General features: G+C 37.4%; 1 protein-coding gene across 1 annotated transcript in view; it reads left to right on the top strand.

The window, feature by feature from the left end:
* Window positions 1-15,167, top strand: part of Kcnh7 (potassium voltage-gated channel subfamily H member 7) — a 479,251-nt gene that overhangs the window by 349,032 nt on the left and 115,052 nt on the right. Inside the window, 1 exon segment of the mRNA NM_131912.1 lies at window positions 651-865. Coding sequence (NP_571987.1) covers window positions 651-865 — 215 coding nt within the window.

Raw genomic sequence — 15,167 nt, 5'->3', positions numbered from 1 at the left:
ATCCCAGAAAGAATTCTAAAGATTTTAACAGAGATTTAGAGCAGGCCTATGCCACATGTGCATATTGTCATCTTCAACATCATCTAAGTAAATATCTCGTGGAAAGTCCATGGATCATTTCACAGACACAGTAGAAGACCTGGAGAAAGCAACTGGCTTGTCACTTCTCAGTGACATACGAGCGATAGTAACTCAAACCAGGGATGTATAAATTAAACATTCATAGTTTCATTACCAACATGATTTAAACCTGGCCATTGCTTCCTGAAGTAACCCCCAGGATGGGAAACAAACCTCATGGGAAAGACTTAAGGTAGAATCCATCCAATAGCAGGGTATACAGGGTTTTTATTTGTTTGATTTTTGTTTTGCTCTGTTATTATTTTTCTTAGCTTTTAATAAAAGAAGCCAACTCCGAGCAGAAGCTGACACTTACACTTCCAGTACCAAAACTTTCCCTCTGGTTCTCACCTGTCCTTCTATGTGGCAAAAGCTGTTCACACATAAACTGACTGCACTTTGTCACGGGAATCAGACCAGTCATGGATCATTAGTGAGGCATTCGAGACCATCTTTTTTATTTCTTTTTGTTTTTTTTTTAAATATTTCTCCTGGATACTATTCTTACAGATACTTTCCCATATTTCTAGGACCTTTCAATCATATCAAGTCAAGCCTGTTGGGATCCACATCAGATTCAAACCTCAACAAATACAGCACCATTAACAAGATCCCGCAACTCACTCTGAACTTTTCAGATGTCAAAACTGAGAAAAAGAATACTTCCCCGCCTTCTTCAGACAAAACTATTATTGCACCCAAGGTTAAAGAGAGGACACACAACGTGACAGAGAAGGTAACTCAGGTAAGACGTCATTTTACTATACATCTCAGCAATTTTGTGCACCTTGAAGCGTATTTTTCTCTCTGACAGTGGGAAGACATTTATCTCAATACCATGAGATATTGAAAACCTCCTAAGGAAACAGGTTAACAAAGATAGCTACAATGACTTTTTTTCTGTGACTAGATTGACCAAAACTGAACCAACTTGGTATTATTTATTACTTTGAGGTAAATCCCAAGCTATTTGTCATACTTGGATTTTTATTGGCTTTCTGTCAACCCTTACATTATAAAGCATTGTTAAAGAAATGTAACAGATGTGCATATCAGAATTTTAGAGGTTTAATTGGGATTTCCTCCTAACCGTGACCTTTTCTTTTGCACTTATTCCACTAAGTTGAGCTGTGTGCAAACCGATGGAAAGGAGAGCACTCCAAGATGACAATAACATTAACATGAAATAATGCATCTCACAGCAACAATATTTTTATTGTTTTTCAAATAAATATTGCCACCTAAATTACGATAAAGAGGCACTGTCCAATGCCCTGCCTCAAAGCATAGATAAAAATGATTTGTACTTATGATATCCGAACACCCAGCTAGCTTTTGCTTATAGTGCACTTGCAATGTTAGGGATTCATGGCTCTAAAACTGTCAAGTAAGCAACTCCTCTACAAACAATTTAGTTAGTATATTTGCCCAGTAAGTCTTTGTATAAACAACCCACAATAAAGAGATAAATTTGACCTCGGCCCCTAATCTACCCACTGCAAATTTTGAATTAATAAAGACTTTTTTCTGAACTGTAATTACCACAGGTAGTACTGCATTGTTCCTTGCACACAACCTATTACTAATTGAGATACATAAATAATTATTTATGCATTTATTATGTTGGAAGTGACCAACCTGTCACTTGAAGATGAGAAAATATCCATGTCATTTGTGATAGCATCCCCAAGGATGTCCTTTCATATTTCTATGGTAACAAAGCACACTATTATTGTTATTTCTTCCTATCATAAGTAAAGTCAACATAATAGAGTTAAATCTTCTATTATTATTCATATTGTATTGGCATCCTGTTGACAGCTCTAAATTTACTTGCAACTTTTATATATCTCTTTAAAATTCCTTTCTAAGTAGTCACTGCTTTGTAGATATATAGAAACTGAGACACTTAAGAAGATGTGGAAACAATGTTAGCAATATTAGGGCCATGGTCAAACAAATGACATGAACTAGTTAAGTTGGAAAAACAGCATAACAAGTGCAATACAGACTGGCCAAAAACTGTAGTGTGGGATTTCTCAAATGTGTTTCCAGACAACGGGTGCTTCGGAATCTTCTCATTCCAAAAAAAAAAAAAAAAAAAAAGTCCAGAATTTAAGATAATATCGTCACTTCTAATAATTAAAAAGTTAACTTGAAGAATGCCATTGTACTCTTTCCTGCAATAACAAAACAAATTAACCTTATAAGCATCCAAGCTTTCATGTGTTAGCTTATGACAAGGTCCCATATCCTATCACACCTAAGCAGTTCGTTGTTCAAAGAAAGAGTGAGGTCAGTGTGGCACCTGCTTTAAGATTTTTTTTTGTTGTTGTTGTCTTTTATTTTTATCTATTTAATTTATTACTTATTCACTTTACATCCCACTTATTATTCATCTTCCTTCAACCTGTCCCTCCTTCCCTTCTCCTCTGAGCAAGTACCCCCTTCCAGCCCCAGGCACATCCTCTCCCACTGAGATCAGACCAAGCAGCCCACCTAGAGGCACTTAGCCCCCCTCACAGGTATCAGCTTTGGGGATAGCCCCTGCTCCAGCTGTTTGTGATCCACATGAAGACCATGACACTCTGTTATGTTTGCAGACAGGAGTCTAGGGTAGCTGTCCTCTGAGAGTCTCCACCCAGCAACTGATTCAGACAATAAAGACACCTGCAGCCAAACAGTGGATGGAGCTTGGGGACTCTTATGGAAGAATAGGAGGATGGATTGAGGGCCCTGAATGGGGATAGAAACTCACAGGAAGACCAACAGTGTCAACTAACCTGGAAATTGGGGCTCTCAGAGACTGAACCAGCAACCAAAGAACATACACAGGCTGGACCTAGGCCTCCCTGCACATATATCAGATTTTTTCCTAATCCTAGTGTAATGGAAACCCAAGCAGATATGAATCTATTAGTTATGTCTGTTAGTAAAGACTCCAGTATCTCAGTTTACGGAGGACATAATTGTGCTTTAAGGCAAGACTGATCAGAGAAGAAAATGAGACCTAGGTGGGACACTGAAACTGGATCTCAAAAGTTATTTATCAAAGTAGAGAGCACATGACATTTAAAGTCAGAGGTCAGAAGCAAACAAACTCAAGTTTAACTCTTGTCTTTTACTGTATGTCATGGAAATAAGTAGAATGCTTTTGTGTGGGTAAAGCAAGGTTATGAGCTGGCAAAACTTCTCAGAGTTGGTCAGGTGAAACGGTGCAGCCCTTAATCCCAGCAACAGTAAGCAGAGACAGTGGATCATCTTGAATTCCAGGCCATCCAGCACTGAGACTGTCTAAAAGCAAAGCAAAGCAAACAAGCAAACCTCAGATTTGATATGAAATGATTATATTTATATGTGGAAAGTGTTCCTTCTGGTGCTAAGTACATAATGTGTTCACTCTAATGTCTACTCATGGTTTTACATGACTCTACTCTTCCTCTCTATGCTAAGACTCCCTTTAGCCATACCCTCAAACCCTTGTAGACCAGAGGTAGAGTGCATATCAGCAAAGGTCTGCTATAGAAAAGAAGGAAAGGTGGGGAAGTGGAGATAGAGAAACAAGCAGTTATTGAGGGAAGGGGGAAATGCTCATATAGGAAAATTGGCAAGGACAAAGTTATTCAACCACAGTAGTCCATTATGTCTTCTGAGAACATATGGGATCCTAAACTCATGAAGCACAAGGCTTTGAAATTTCCCTTCTTCCTTCCTTCCTTCCTTCCTTCCTTCCTTCCTTCCTTCCTTTCTTTATTTCTTTCTTTCTTTTCTTCCTTCCTTCCTTCCTTCCTTCCTTCCTTCCTTCCTCTTCCTTTCTTTCTTTTGACGGGGTTTTTCTATGTGATCCTGGCTGTCCTGGAGCTCATTTTGGAGACCAGACTGGCCTTGAACTCAGGGATCTGTCTCCCTCTACCTCCTGAGTGCTGTGTTGCCATGCCCAGTTCTAGATGGTCCTTTACTAGGCTTTTTTGTATGTGAATTGGTAAAGTGCCATCAAAAACAGATGTCATCAAAATTTTACAGTATTTTAAGATCTCATGCCTTATCTTTTAAATCCCTGTGGCTTGTATATTTAGTTCCATAATGCTATTTATTGGTTTAAACATTTCAACATTACCATATCTTTTATAGCACTTTTAAATGTTTGTGGAGCCCACATTGTTTATTGAAGATTACGGGTTGGTGATCTGGTTCATCCTCCTGCACAAGCAAGACAATTTGAATTTGATCCTCCAAAACCACATAAAGTAAATGAGAGAACCAACTCCAAGAAGTTGTTCTTCTGAGCTTCATGTGTTACTGTGGCATGGGTGTGCCCACCCCTATACATATCATACATTCATACAATAATAATTAATAAATAATTTAACGATATTTGATTAATTTATTGAAAATTTTGTACATACATATACCTTGCCTATACTCATCCCGACCCCCTCTGAAACTTCCCAATATCTCCAAGCTTCAAGTATTATTATTACCATTATTATTATCATTATCATTATTAATTATTATTATTATTATTATTATTATTATATAACCCATTGATTCCATTTCATCCTGGCCAAATGCTCATGGGTGTGGGGTAACCCACTGGGGCATGAGTAATCTACTAGTGACAACATCCCCAAAGTGACTCTCATCTAGCAGGCATTAGATGCCAATAGATGTTCAGTTCATGCTGATCTTGCTCTTGTGCAGGTCACCATAGCAACTGTAAGGTCAACTGTACAAGAACTATATTATATCCATAGGCCACCATTTCAGTATTCCTCCCCTTCTCCCAACTCTTACATCTTTTCTGTCCACTCTTCCACAATGTCCTCTGACCTTCTGGGTGGGGGTTGATTTATTCCTCTCAGCTACTTTTTCTTAGCATTGTGAACAAACATGGTCTCTCCATTAGCCTCTACCCACTGTGATTGAGACGCATTAGGAGGATGGAGAGATGGATAAACCGTTAAGAGCATTTATTGCTTTTCCAAAGCACCTGAGCTTGGTTCACAGCACCCTATTCAGGTGACTCCAGCTCCAGAGGACCCCAGATTTTCTTCTGGCCTCCATGAGCACTGCACAATATGTCTGTACCTCCTTACTTTCCATACTTACACAAATAATTAAAAATAAAAAATAAAGTCTCTTTTCTTTGAAGAAAGAGAAAACTCTCTGACCAAGGTTGAAAGCAGCACAAATACCTAAACACATACACACACACACACACACACACACACACACACACACACACACACACACCTTGTGTAGTTAGGAAAGGAGACTTCTGAGCGTTGATGAGGTTATTAGTGTGTAGTGTTCATAGTTTAAAGACTGTGAAATGGCTTCTGGGGCCCATTCTGTTATCACACAGAGATTTTCGTGCCTTCATCTAGCACCAAATCGCCAAGTGACATGATCTTGGACTTCCCAGGTTTGAGAATTTAAAAAAATATACAATTCAATAAATTTACATTGTTCAAATACTATTCAGTTTCCAGTATTTTATTTAATAGCAGTACAAAAAGAGAAAATACTGATCATTCAACGCATCTGAGATCAACAAAAGGGTTCATCTTTCCAAAAATTTGGGATATACCCCTCTTGCTTTCAAATTTCCCCAGGAAAAAGCCAGAACAGGCTTCTAAAGGGAGCTATGAGATTAGCATGGGAATCTGCTTATAAAGGTCCATGCTTTGTATTATGAACTTTCAGAAAAGGCAAAGGAGTTCGGGAAGCAAGAAGGACTCAATGTGTCAATGGCCCTGATTCTACACTGGCACTTAATAACAAATCTTCATTGTCTGCATGCCAAAGCAAACAAGGCAAAGGTCAAATACAAAAACATTACCTGCCAATATACACCCTAATACTGCACCCCTAGACTAGCCTATGATGCTGAGACTATCCTGGTGTTTGGGGAGTTTCTTACCCATAGCTATCTTTGAAATTTACATATTCATTGGATACAACATCTTTTGTCTTCCTGTCACTAAACCGAACTGGGTAATGAGCTAAAACTTTATTTCCTTAGTTAATCTTGGGGAGAGTCTGTGTCAGAAGATGATCAATATGTAGGTTTTGTACAATTGGCTTTTTTTTGATCAAATGTTGTGTGTTAATAGATTTGCATAAGGTGCATGATTTCTTTCAGAGAGCCCAAGCTTTTGTCCACTAATAATTCAATATTGGATGTTAAACATTCCTTAACAAACCAATAGAACAGGCATCACCAGAATGAGACATAAATGAAAAAAAACAAAGCAACCCCCCCCAAAAAAAAACAGTGTTTGCCTTAGCTGTTTGTCTCCCAGTCTCCTGTACACAATGAATTAGAATTACCTGGCTAGTTGTTTTGCTCTCCAGCTAGATGAGTTTCTTTGCAGGAGAAACCTACCCAACCGTCAATTTTCTTTCATGAAGTTATTTACTCATTGGACAAGAATTGCTGTAAGGATATACAGTGTAAAATCCTGGGAATTTAGACTTCTAAGAAATGCCCCTACCTTGGAGAAGAAAGCAGACAAGTCAATTACATAGGTGCTATAATACAGTTTGAAAAACTACATTACAGGCACAGACAAAATACAGATGGTTTTACAAAGGGAATCCTCACCTGGGTTGAGCCTGAGGAATGATAGCTAAGAAGTGCAGCCTCTTAGCCTAGTTATGAAGCTTGAGAAGCTTCTGGAATAAGAATCTGTCACAAGTATAAAGAAATAAGAATGTGTCACATGTAAAAAGGAAACTACAGGATGGAGGACGATTGCTGGTGTCACTGGTGCGTAGCATAATAAATGACAGAGCTGAGGAGTAAAGGAACAGACTATACTCACTCTGTCTCTTAGCCAAGCTTTCTTCTTCTTGACTTTGCTCATCACCTAAGGAAAGCAAGATTCCCAGACCCACCGCCCTGGTTCTGGTAATGCTCACAGGTGGTGATCAAGTAAATGCCTTCTATTTTTAAGCACCCATATGGTTACCAAATTAAAAACGACCCTGGTCAGCCTGTATGGGTGTGGTGATCATCCTTGTAGCAAAAACATAGTTCTTTGATGAGAACAACCCAAGAAAATGCAGTGGAGTAGAAAAGACTCTGTTGAAGGGGCACCAAATAGCAGTGGCTTGTTACAGGGATGAAGATAAGCATTCAAATAACAATATCACTGATGCTGAAATGGCCATTAAAATACAAATATGTTAAATACTGGGCAAATTCTAGAACATAGATGTATAAAACCCAGAATCAATGGTATAATACTAAAACATGCAGTAGAATTGCATAAAGGAATTATACCTAGCATGCCAACAGAGGATACTATGAACTAATTGGAGAACCACTATGTAGCAGTATACAATAATATCATAGACAAGAGCAAATATGATAAGCATTATAGTATGATTTTTCAGAAACTAAAGAGAGTCTCCAGTCCCTTTCAAATCAAAATTGGTCAAAATGTCTGTTGTTTATGAAGAATTCTGAGGAGTTTAAAGGAAATTTCCACAGATGTTATCAGAAAATAGGATGTTAGATGCTTCCAAAATGCTGAGGACATGGTCATCTAAAGAAAGCATGAAATGTATTCTTAATCCTCAATACTTTCTTTGTAGATCTATTGAAAGAATGTTCAAAAAATCAGATTTAACTAATCACAAAGTACTCAGATCACAATAAAGTAATTCATCAATGTTTAAAAATCCATATAATCACCAGGCACAGGCCTTTAATTGCCAGCACTGGGGAAGCAAAGACAGGCAGACCTCTATGAGTTATAGGCCAACCTGGTCTACAGCCGTTGGCTTTCTGTGAATTCAAGGCTAGCATTATCTTCATAGTGATTCCAGAACAACCACAGCTATTCAGAGAGACCATGTCTCAAAACAAAAGGACAGTAAATTATTCTTGCATCTTTAAACCATCCCTGTAGGTTTTAAGCCAAAGTAGATTTCTAGTATTCAACGGTCACTGTATGTTATTGGTATGAAAATAAAATTATGGTAAATTTAATAAAAGCAGTGATCAATTCTTTGCTATTTAAGAGACTGTGATAAATTGTTTATGGATCACCAAGTTTAATCTATACGATAACTACTTAGCAGCATTATTATACCCATTTTATAGGGGAGATGAAAGAATTTGTGAACGATAGAAGTCCCTTTCCAACCAAGGTCATGTGACTCTCTCAGTGACTGTCTCAGTTTCTAAACTACAGTCCATGATTCTATTATTTCTTTCTTTGCATGTTGAATCTGTTCAGAAGCCGTCATGGCAGTTGGATGTGATTTAAACCTGTCTTTATGGTTGAGTTTCCTACTGAGTGTCATGTGGTTGAGCATACGCTGGATGCTTCTCTTAGTCTTTAACACACCTTGACGAAGAAGCTCTTTTCCATCGCCACCTGTTGAAGTTCACGTCCATCTGTTTAGTCTATGTTTACATCAGGATCGTGGCTTGTGGAATTTCGTTGGCATACTATATTTGGCAGAAAAGTGAGGTGACAGTGATGTTACTGGCAAAAAAAGAGCTCGAAGGAGAAAGCATCTTACTTTCTATTGAAATTTACTTTTATTTTACAGTACAAATTTATTCATAATATTTTCACTCTCAACCAATAACTTCAAAGGAACTCTATAACTTAGCATGTTTTATAATGGAGAGATTTTAATACTAACACTAAACTAACATTAATATAATAGTGTTAGCCAATACTTAAAATTATCATCTTGGAAAATGCCATACAAAATTTCTTAACACATTTGACATTCTCTCACTTCAGATAAATACTAAACTTTTATCAATGATAATCTTTAAAAAAAAGTCTTGCAGACAGAACTATACATTATTTTGTATATGACACTATTTTTCAATAATGCTGTTAATACTTCACTTAATTCAAGATTCTAATTCCCAGCACTATTTAAAAAATGATTCTTCATAATTTGAAATTGTAAAATAAAAGATTCACAATACTTATGACGCATGATTAATGTGTTTTTTTCTAAACTCCTTTTTGTATCTAAATAGATTTAAATATCATGTAAGTTTCAACAGAACTGAACAGATCATCTTGAACTGCCAGAAATAGCAGTAATCATAAAATTACAAATTAAATTTGAAATGCAACACAGGAGGAAAAATTGTTTCTGAATACTGCCAATGGATATGACATTTGTTTTGCATCCATTATCTTTCTGTTATTTATAGAATATCATCAACTTTGGCTAAGCAGAACAGAAATCCCCATCCAATATTTTCTCCATATTCTGGGCCTGGTTGATAAACTACTTGTATAAGTGCACACTGAAGTGAAAACAATGTATCTGGACTTTGCGGGGAAAGCTAAAGCACAGAACAGAAGCTCAGCGGCTGTGAGGACTGATTAAGTGTAAGCCAGTGTTAGCTGCTATGGCTGCTGCAGAAAAAAAGCAATGCTTTCCTTCTGCACTTGTGTTAATTCAAAACTTTGATGCTGAAAATACCAGAATAGGATTTCAAGCTTTTTCTCACAGTCAACATATTCTGTAGTTTAAATAATGATGAGGATTAGAACAAAAGCAACTAAATATTTTATAGTAATTATCTTCTCTAAATACGTACTATGATATACATACATTAAATATAAATATGATGTTATTATTTTAAAAAGCAAATGTGAATACTTTTTAAAAGCAACAAATTACTTTTGTTTATTTTTATTAGATCATATATCTATGTCTAAAATCGCCTAATAATATATATCTCACAAAATAGGTCTTCATTTTAGTAAAAGTACTTTATCTCAATATTCACATTTATGCAGTTTTGATAATGAAAGAATAATACTCCCCCATGAAACCTTGGAAATCTCTGAATAACAGCCACGGCTTTTGGTAAAGCATTCATGCATGACTGCTTAAAAGAAAAGAAAAGCAAAATACTCTTTGATTGTGTACACTCACAGATTTAAAAGGAAGAAAAGAAAAATAATGTCAACCTGTTTAGAAGTTGGATCAGCAAAAGGAAACAGAGAGACACACAGAGAGAGAGAGAGAGAGAGAGAGAGAGAGAGAGAGAGAGAGAGAGAGAGAGAGAGAGAGAGAGAATTGGTCAGGAGAAATTGGCAAAAATAAATTAGCTTAGAGTTCATAGCAATAGCCTGGTTGCCATGACAACTGAGGCACAGATGACTGTGGATCTGTTGCCAAGATGCTTCAGTTCTATCCCCTTCTGCCCTCCACTTGGCCTGAGCTTTGAGATGAACGTCAGACCCTAGAACAGAAAGGATGTGCAGAGGCAGCGCTCTGCTCATTTGCCCTTGTAACGTAGGGGTGTTGATGAGCACAGTTCAAAGAGAATCACCTAATGAGAGCAGAAGAGCAGGCTGAGCAGTGGGTTTTCCATGTCTCATGGGATGAGGAACAAGCTGAGAACCATCATCAGATGAGAGCACCCCAGAGCACAGAGAGTATTTCCACACACATAGTCTAATGACTCGAAAAGTTAGGTGGCCATGCACTATTCCTTCACCTAAAATGCAAGTCCATTACAGAAATATGTTCAAATCTAAATTAGGAGAGTAAAACAATTGAAGTAGGAAGCTTATTGATGATGTTGGTATTAATATGGCTTTTTCCTAGTTCTAGTTCTCTATAGTGTGAAGACCTCATTTCTGGGAGAAAACTACATGATGAGGTCACAATTACCTCCAAAACTTAACTGTTTCTGAAAACCCATTGATAATTAGATAATTTAAAGTTCATAGAACTTCAAATTTCTGTCTTAGTCAGAGTTTTTTGACATTTTTGTGTCAATTAAATCATATAGAACCTCTCTCTCCCTCTCTCTCTCTCTCTCTCTCTCTCTCTCTCTCTCACACACACACACACACACACACACACACACACACACACTTTTCATGTATATCTTTCTTCCTTATAAACATTTAATGGTGATGGAATCCTGAGGATTCTTAATCTAAAAAAGCTTTATCTTCTTTGTACCATCCTCTTCCTTACTCTTATTAAAGTAAGACAAACTTGGGACACACAGGCATAGCCCACCCTTTTGTCCTACAGTTGAAGCCAAAAAGAGAATCTGGCAGAGTCTTGTATTTTGGGTGTCTTCCATTGTTTTGAGCAGTTTATCTCTTCATGTGGTTTCCAAGGAAAAGGATGATCCCCATAACCTTGTGAAATTGCTCTTACAACATCTTTGAATAAATATGAAAAGGCACCTCAGTCCTCATTTCAGTAACCTTGTGTGCATTCTATTTCTATAGAGAACTTCAAGAGCTGTTGGTCGCAACAGCCCCTCTAAGAAGCATGGGATAACTTACCTATGCCTAGGTTCTGAGCTGTCTTCCCCAAGACAGGAGTCTCACATTCTTTGCATAGGCAAAAAGCATTTCCTCCTCTGTTTTAAATATTCCTGTTACAGGTACATGTGTGTTTGAAATCTATTTCTGTAGACTCTGTTAAATAGGGAGAATGGAATGCCTGATACAGAGTAATAGCGGAACCAGAGTCTTAAACCTCTTTCTGAGAAGACCACAGTGAAAGCAGACCTGCTGACTACAGATGTTAGAGAGATGACTCCTCTCTTCTGTGTACACTTCTCCATTCAGTAATAAGGGTTGATGTACTAAAAGTGTCTCTTTAATAATCTTGGTAGAGCTCAACAGACTGTGGTAAGAGGTATTTTCTATTCTGGTTTGTCTATGTTCCTGATTTGCTGGTCTTCCATTTATGTTCCAATGTGGCAGAAAGATAAGGCACAACAACCATTCGTCAAGTCCAGTCCTTTGTGTCCGTGGACTTTGGTGGTATCTGAGATGCAGTCCATACAACAGGCCCACATATCACATCAGGAGCAAGATTTTCATTTTTAGGGCAAAGTACTGAAACTGAGTAATATTGAGTGAACACAATCCAATGAGGAATCAAAATGAATGCAATAAAAATACCAGCACCTTTGACTGCCAGCTGTCACCTCATCTGAGCCACACTGTTTTAGAAAGATAATCTGTCCTCTGTAAATGGTTCCTATAGCTCTCTCCATTGTTCATGAAATTCTACTGAAAATCAGTGGTTTCTCACCATTAATTTTTCCACTTGCAAACACCTAAAGTACTTAAAATCCTGTTCTCTCTCCCCACCCCCTTTCTCCCTACCTCCATTTCTCCTTCCTTACCTTTCTCTCTCATCAGATATTACTATCTCACTTTGCCTTTAAAATAAAGACTTCTCTTGCCCAACACACTTGAACAAATGACCCTGGTAAATACCATGATGCCTTTAGTTTTAGTAACTAATGAGCATGGACATGAGGATTCAGTACAAAGTTAACTGAAAAGGCACCTTGCAAAGCATGAGCATAACTTCCTTCTGGTCAACCGAACCTATTATTTAAAGACAATTGAACACTACTGGTTGACAAAACCACTTGTCAATTGCAGCTTTGTATTCTATGTATTCTGTAACATGATTTATTTAATTATTGGTTTTACTTGTCAGATATCCTCATTCCAACTAACAGTTATGAGGTCAGGGGACAAAAGCTTCAACCATACTTGGTATGAAAAAGAAAGCAACAACATCATGTTTTATATTTGGTTATCTACGACAACTATCAATTGGCTACCGAAAGAGTTCATAATATTCTGAGTATCTTCCTAAAACCTGAATCTCAAAGTGAATGTGCACCAGAAACAAAATTACCCCTTAGCATCACTAGGGAACAAAGGAGAGTCATGTGAGGTCTTTTTCCGTGTGGAACCCTCACAGCTTTCTTTTTAGGTTCAAGGGAATAAACTCTGAAGTAGATTCCTCACTTCCCTTTCCTTTTTCATTCAGTATTCTTCTTTGGCACAGCTCACTGCCAAGAAGAGAATCACCCCACGCCATACAAATAAGTCACTTTAATATCCACATCTGTTTCCCACCCACCTATATTGAAAGAAATATAAAATTCAAGAATGAAATTTGAGATCACAGTTGAGAAATTGCCATTCATTCTATAACATTCTACTTTCATTTCCTTAGTTTATGAAAACTTAATTCTTTCTTAATTAATATCCCATCTCCCTCCTCAGCCCCAGAGAATAAATCCAGAACATAATTACTGGTGCATGATAGTTCCCGGAACTTTCAGTTACAACAGGTGAAAATTAACTTGCTAATAGCTGGGATGTAATTATATTCAGTTGACATTTAGCATTCAGAATATGCCCCTGAAAATAACAAGTACAGATGTTAAAATTTGTAGTGAAGCTGTTTTAGACATATACCCATCCAGTATAGGAAAGGAAGACTCCAGATGAATCTTTAAAGATTAGTAGAACCTACTTCTGAAACACTTTCCAATTTCCCAGGGTTCAGTAGCCAGAGGAAATGCCACACCTCTTTAATACCATTCTCTCCTCTTGCTCTGGTTTACTGCTTAGCCTGAGTGACCTAGTGCACCTTGAATCTAACTCAATTAAGGAAACTTAATGTGGCTGTTTCCAAGTACTACCATTGTTTGCAGCCCTTATTCCCAGCACAGATTTTTGTTTTTTCTATAGTAGGTTAACTCCTTTGTTTAACACTATTTCAACTTGGTATAACTTTTGCCCACTTGAGCCCACTTTAATGTATCATGTAAAATCAATTCTTTTTGCGGTCCTAGAAAACAATCAAACATATACACATGCCAAAAAGGATTTTTACGTCTATCTCACCTCAGAGTATTCTTATATGTCCCAGGCTGTCTGTCTCTCTTTCCTGTCACTACACTCTTGCTCCTCCTCTGCAAATATTTAAGGTGTCCAACAGTCCCTTTACCCTTTGCCCTGATGCTGATGTGACTACGACCTGGAGTCTTGCTTATCGTTAGGTTAACAACAGCACTGTCCTTTCTATCAAATCTATCCTCTTCTGAGGTCTAGATTCAAGTACATTTGGCAATCTTCACAGTTTGTAACAAATTTCCAGTGTCCAAGGACAAGCTTTTGATTTTATATCTTATACAACTTCTATCTATGATATGATGTATCTATTTGCAGATGGCTAGATGATGATGATGAGAAATAAACAGGCAAATACAGAGATAAAATCATATTAGGTAATTTATTAGGTATTTACCTGTATTTATATACCTGCTGAATTATTTTCATTTCCTTATCTAGGTCTTGAGAGATAGGATTATAATTTGGGGTAACTTGATTTTGGGGGTACCATTACTTTTTTAAATCTTTTAAAATTTTTTGAGATTATACTCTAAATGCAGAATATTTATCTATTCACTGTCTTCCCTCTAGACCAGCAGTTCTCAACCTGTGTCTCAAGTGACTCTTTCACAGGGGTTGCATATCAGATAGCCTGCATATCACATATTTACATTATGACTGGTAATAGTAGCAAAATTACAGTTGTGAAGTAGCAATCAAATAAGTTTGTGCTTAGGCATCACCCCAACATGAGGACTTGTATTAAAGGGTCACAGCATTAGTTGAGAACCACTGTTGTAAATACTTTGATATACTCCTTCCCTCACTTGCCTTTCAAGATCATGAACTCTTGTATTTTTTCACTAATCGTTACTACATGCATATGCACATACATATACACATAAACAAACATACACACACACACACACACACACACACACACATAAACACATACACACTCACTCACACAAAATATGCTTCTACCACTACCTAAAGACTATACATGGACTGGCCCTGGGCTCCAACCTCATAGGTAGCAATGAATAGCCTAGTAAGAGCACCAATGGAAGGGGAAGCCCTTGGTCCTGCCAAGACTGAACCCCCAGTGAAAGTGATTGTTGGGGGGAGGGTGGTAATAGGGGGAGGATGGGAAGGGGAACATTCATATAGAAGGGAAGGGGCAGGGGTTAAGGGGTGTTGGCCCGGAAACCAGGAAGGGGAATAACAATCGAAATGTAAATAAGAAATACTCAAGTTAATAAAGATTAAAAAAAAGAATAAACATTTTTCCCTAAATCAAAAAAAATGCTTCTAGTTATAAACTATTAAGTCCATAAAATACTACCTTTATATATGTCTTCAAGGCTGACC

Source organism: Rattus norvegicus, chromosome 3 (assembly GCF_021556685.1).
Source record: "Rattus norvegicus strain SHRSP/BbbUtx chromosome 3, alternate assembly SHRSP_T2T, whole genome shotgun sequence".
Taxonomy (NCBI): Eukaryota; Metazoa; Chordata; class Mammalia; order Rodentia; family Muridae; genus Rattus; species Rattus norvegicus.
The sequence above is the reverse complement of the archived record's forward strand: the minus strand, read 5'-3'. Positions and strand labels throughout refer to the sequence as shown.